General features: G+C 37.6%; 2 protein-coding genes across 2 annotated transcripts; both read left to right on the top strand.

Moving 5' to 3' along the window:
* The first annotated feature begins 734 nt into the window (after positions 1-734).
* LOC139902361 (uncharacterized) lies at positions 735-1,455 on the top strand. Its single transcript, XM_071884996.1, has 2 exons — positions 735-1,041; positions 1,085-1,455. The coding sequence occupies exons 1-2, from the start codon at positions 735-737 to the stop codon at positions 1,453-1,455; spliced, it is 678 nt and encodes a 225-aa protein (XP_071741097.1).
* Positions 1,456-2,067: 612 nt separating this feature from the next.
* Positions 2,068-4,145, top strand: LOC139899050 (uncharacterized). Its single transcript, XM_071881863.1, has 3 exons — positions 2,068-2,483; positions 3,277-3,466; positions 3,572-4,145. The coding sequence occupies exons 1-3, from the start codon at positions 2,162-2,164 to the stop codon at positions 4,113-4,115; spliced, it is 1,056 nt and encodes a 351-aa protein (XP_071737964.1). The 5' UTR covers positions 2,068-2,161; the 3' UTR covers positions 4,116-4,145.
* The last annotated feature ends 1,209 nt before the right edge of the window (positions 4,146-5,354 follow it).

Here is a 5,354-nt window from a genome sequence, read left to right on the forward strand (position 1 = left end):
AGGAAGTTAGCTTCGTAGCCAATCTCATGGGATGCCAAGTCGGTAGTTTCCCATTCGTATATCTTGGCTTACCTATTGGGTCGAAAATGAATAAACTTAGAGATTGGAATCCGGCAATAGACAAATTTAACACGAGACTCTCAAGTTGGAAAATGCGTTCGTTGTCAATTGGGGGAAGATTAGTCTTGCTTAAATCGGTTCTTACTAGTCTACCGTTGTATTACTTCTCGTTATTCCGAGCTCCGCCATGTGTGATTAATCATCTTGAGAGTGTGAGGAGATCATTTTTTTGGGGTGGGACGGGTTCGGGTCTCAAAATACCTTGGGTAAAATGGGAAAATGTCATTAATACCTTTGACAATGGGGGGTTAAATATCGGGTCACTAAAGAACAAAAACCTTGATCTTTTGGGGAAAGTGGTGGTGGAGGTTTAAAACCGAAACCGACTCGCTTTGGACCAAAGTTATTCGTAGCTTATACGGGTTGTGTGGTGGCCTTTTGTCGGACAATGGTAATAACCAATCTCCGAGCGTGTGGCGTAATATCATTCTTGCAGGTACATCCATGGAAGATATGAGCATCCCCTTTCGAAATTCATTTATCAAATTAATTGGTGACGGTGGCTCTACATCATTTTGGCATGAACATTGGGTGGGTGATGACAAGCTTTGCACTCTTTTTCCTAGGCTATATAGACTTAAGATCGTATCGTCCGAGAGTCTGGTATTGTGGATATGAAATGTTGCTGGTCTCGAGAGCCTTTTGGTCGAACGTCAGGAGAACTCAACAACCTGCGTCAGCTTCTTTCTACAGTTTCGGTCAACAGCAGGGAGAAGGATTCATGGCGCTGGAGTCTATCCTCGAATGGGCAGCTTACTCTCAAAAAGTTAGCTGCCATTCTTGATGAACAGATGCTTCGACCCTTCACCTCACAGCAATGCACTCTTCGTAATAGCCTTGTTCCAAAAAAAAAAATAGAAATCTTTACTTGGCGAGCGTTAAAAAAAAGATTGCCCGTAAGGATTGAACTCGACAAAAGAGGTATTGATTTGCATACCGTGCGGGTGTCCTTTGTGCGATGAAGAATTAGAGTCGGTGGATCACGCACTCTTCCAATGTAAACTTGCTCGTGATATTTGGGATCGTGTATTTAATTGGTGGGGTTTAGGGAATGTCTCAAACATCTCCTTTTCCGAGCTCCTAAACGACAACGTTAATCACTCCTCTTCGCTCCATGGGAAAAAACTGTGGCAAGCTTTAAAGTGGTCTTGTGCGTACCTAATTTGGAGTAACCGGAACAACTTGGTATTCAAAGGTAAAACTTGGAATGCACCGGTTGCTCTAAATGAGATACAAATAAGGTCGTTCGATTGGATTTCTAATAGAGCAAGAGGGAGAAAACTCGACTGGTGCACGTGGATTTCCAACCCAAATATTTATCTAAACACTCCGTGATTGTCTGGCTTTGTATTCTCTCGTATTGTTAGTGTATGTAATTATTCGAGTCTAGTGTGTAGCTATTTTTGTTTCTGTTAGGCTGCTACCTGCAGCATCTCATGTCTGTATGATATACTCGTGTGGATGATCCATGGCCCAATGGATCACATCAGCCTTGTAATTTTCGTGTTGGGTTTTAATGAATTTTTGCTTTTCAAAAAAAAAAAAATTGTAGCTCAAGTTTTCCTCAAATTAATCGAGCATAGAAACACACCATCCTTTACATCTCATTTTTGCTTCACTTTTTTTTTTTTTTTTTTTTTTTTTTTGTATTCCAAACCGTTGATTAAATTTAATCCAATAGACAGGATTTAAACTGCGTGTATCCTTGTGTACGTGTATCAACCAATCAGATTTCACTATTATAGAAAATTCCCCAATTTATTCGTTTTATTCATCATTATTCTTGCATACCTGCAAATCCAAAACACATTACCGTAATTCAATGGCGTTTATGCCGAACTTCTGTATGAATGATCCTCTTGAGCTCGAGTTCATAAATTCATTTCAACTTATAGATATTTACGAAAATTTACTGGTATCTAGGGGATTGTATCGGGGAAGATATAGATGCCGTGAAGCATCTGTGGGTGTATATCCACTAGAATCGTTTTCCTTGGTGTACAATAACTTTTTGGTGACCAATTCCAAAAACGTTTTACAAATGAGAGGTATTAGGAGGCGTAGGGTTGATTGGGCGGTTGCGTTCGAGCCATTTGTGTATACTGTAAGAGATTACGTACATCAGCACTTCAACCATTTGGTAAACAGACATGATGAAACTAGATTTACTGGGAACTGGATTAAAGATATTAAAGGGGTTCTGAAAGGGGTTAAATATTTGCACGATAAAGGTGTATTTCATAATTCCATCCATTATTGTAGCATTATTTACAAACCATCCGAGAATGAAGGTGTTCTGAAAATAGGGGATCCGGTGAATTGCATTTCCAAGTTAGGAAGAACAAGTGCTGAGGTAGCAGCAGGTAATGTATTTATTTATTTTTATATATATTTATTTTATTCATACTAATATATTTAATTATTAAATTTTGTTAATCTATTTGATTTGATACTTAATATTCAATTCACTATTCCGCTGTTTTTAATCAAATCCAATTAATTCAAAACGGGTATCAAATCAAATACTCCGTATAAATTTAAGGAAAAGGAAAAAGGCTGTGTGTAGAAGATTCTGATCAAATCAACAAAAATGGAAGATTCTGATCTCATTCTCCGCCCTTGCAAACACCACCGCACTACCACCATTACTGCCCCTAACAATTGTATTGTGATTGCGGATTATATTACAAAGGTTTCCTATCATCCAGTAGTTATGTAACTAATGTAGTGTATTATTTACAAGGGATGGGATTTGTTCCCTGTTGATTTACAAATATTCTATCAAATAGTTCGAGTTCCTACTATGTTAGCGTTAATATTGTGTTTTAAGATTAAACCAAACACCACCTCCACCTCCATTACTAAAGGTAAGGGGTCTTAGCCCTCTCCCTCCTTTGAAATAATAGCCATTTTATCTCTCCATTAATCATCTAATCCCTCATTTGATTTGTTATTCAGACCACCCTTTAGTCAAGACTTTACTCATGCACTTACTATAAGTGGAGTGGAGTGGAGTATTAGGGAGATTAGGGTTGCATTAATCTCACCACTGCATCACAAATATGTTTACCAACAATGTCCCAAGCCTTTTTTTTAAAGAATAATGAAGAGTATCCTGTTGTTATCTAATACTTGATTAATTTAATTGCATTGCAGTTTATGATAAAGAGTTGTTCAACGTCGGTCAAGTTCTATGTCACATTTTCACAAATGGGTCATACATTCCCCAAAGTGATTATCCTGATGTCATTGAATACACCACGATTCGAAACATGCTATCATGTATGCATGATTTACTAGAAATGAAAGATTTGATTGAGACTCTTGTGAATTTGGATGATAAGAGGTTAGTTTTTATGTGGTTGTGAGATTAATTATTAATATCATAAATAATAATTAAAAAAAAAAATATATATATATTTATAAACATATTTGAAATTTGAAAATGCAGGCAAGTGTATTTGCAAGGTCATTTGGATTCGGGTACTTTATGGTACTCATGGTCAAAGAAACAGCCTTGGTGCTGGTCAAAAGAAAAAAGAATTGACTTTTTAGTAGCCGTAAGCAACACGATGCGTGAAGACCAAGTTTCAGACACACGTCTAAGTCCTATCATCAATGCGGTTAATGTTAAAGGCAATTGGGGGAGGTTATTTCACACAACTATGATTGACATTCTAGAGGTTACAGAGACAACTGATGCTCAAGGACAAGTAGTACGAACAAGAAAGAATCCTTATAACAAGACGTTACCTGTAAGGTTGCTACGTTTCATACGAAATGCTTTGGAGCATCCAAGTGTTGAACCAAACCAAGTTAATATGGGCGACACAGAGATTACCCCGCAGGAACTTAGCAAAATCAGTATTGACAACCGTTTGAGACGTGTCTACCCAAGTTTTTTATTTGAGATATACAAGGACTTGGAGGATGAGGTACGTGGGGGTATGATTTCAAACAAGTTCATGTTAAGAGATTTTTATTATATTCCATAGATTAAATAGATAGATGTGACGTTTGATGTTGGTTGCTTCTTTGAACTTTGTAATGGTTTTTTGCAAGTTTATGCTTTTTGGCTATCTTATTGTAATGGTTTTTTTTTTTTTTTTTTGGGGACATGGTAGTGTGGTATATCTTTCTGTAATGGGTTTAAGTCAAAAACCAAACCCACGGTTATGGTTGTTTTGTTTTAAGTCAATTAGACCGTTAGTTATTCTTTATTTGATATGGTGGTAGTTTGACAATCCCTCCCTTCTTAAAAATATTCTTCACCACAAGAATGTCAAGTGGAAAGTGGAACTCAATTAAAACAGAACCATAGCTTAGGAATTGAAGCAAATGGAAACTGCTACACTTCCATAGTGACAACTTCGTTTGCTTAGTACCTCTCAGAGAGTAACTTGTGGGTGGGGTTGGAGTTTGACATAAACCCAATCACCAACCACAAAAACCTCTGTCAGAACGTTTAAGGGTCTGCACTGCAAAATTCTTCATACCAGCTTGGGCAAACTTCAAAACAGAAATGGCTTAATGACCTGTGTCAACTAGACACGACTGACTGCAGGAGGTGTTTGACCATAAAACTACTTCCAATGGGGTGGGGTGGGGTGGTGGTGGTGGTGTTAGTGTTAATAGATGTATGGTAATTGGTATGGTACCAATACTCGGCCAACGAAAGCCATTTTGTCCATTCTTTACCGCAAATAGCATTCCCAAAGTACTTGTTGACCACCTGCAGGATGATGATTATAAGCCGTCATTTTGTCCATTCTTTAGGCTTTTCTCCAGTCGTGACCACCTCAGTTTACTTAACCCATCTACCACTACAAATATTGCACTTTTACCGCTGGAAAGTGGTAAGCCATCCATAAAGTCCATTGTAAATTGTAATGTCTGACCAAATTCGAGTACTTGCAGTGTAGGCAAATCTCAACATTTCCTCCAGTAAAAACATGATTTTAGCTTGTGTATAGTGGATGATTCTCCTGAATGCCCACCATTAGGGTGGGTCATTATGAAAGTGTTTTATGAGATCAAATGGTATTTGTGTGTTAGCTCCCACCACAATTTTGGACTTCCTTTCCAATCTACCACTCTTCAATTTATAATGTTTTGACACACATCTGCATTTAGCTAACCTACCAGTTTAAATGTCGACATCTACACTTTGTTGGTCAATAGGGATGGTGGAAACACATATTTGTATATAATTTCATAATCAAAACCCATTAATT

This window comes from Rutidosis leptorrhynchoides, chromosome 3 (assembly GCF_046630445.1).
Source record: "Rutidosis leptorrhynchoides isolate AG116_Rl617_1_P2 chromosome 3, CSIRO_AGI_Rlap_v1, whole genome shotgun sequence".
Lineage (NCBI taxonomy): Eukaryota > Viridiplantae > Streptophyta > Magnoliopsida > Asterales > Asteraceae > Rutidosis > Rutidosis leptorrhynchoides.

What these genes read in the sequence shown, in the direction of transcription:
- LOC139902361 (XM_071884996.1), top strand. Translation starts at nt 735, where the DNA reads ATGAAATGTTGCTGGTCTCGAGAGCCTTTTGGTCGAACGTCAGGAGAA. An exon ending in GATTGAACTCGACAAAAGAG is followed by an intron (nt 1,042 to 1,084) that starts GTATTGATTTGC and finishes TGTGCGATGAAG; the next exon opens with AATTAGAGTCGGTGGATCAC.
- LOC139899050 (XM_071881863.1), top strand. Translation starts at nt 2,162, where the DNA reads ATGAGAGGTATTAGGAGGCGTAGGGTTGATTGGGCGGTTGCGTTCGAG. An exon ending in AAGTGCTGAGGTAGCAGCAG is followed by an intron (nt 2,484 to 3,276) that starts GTAATGTATTTA and finishes ATTGCATTGCAG; the next exon opens with TTTATGATAAAGAGTTGTTC. An exon ending in GTGAATTTGGATGATAAGAG is followed by an intron (nt 3,467 to 3,571) that starts GTTAGTTTTTAT and finishes TTGAAAATGCAG; the next exon opens with GCAAGTGTATTTGCAAGGTC.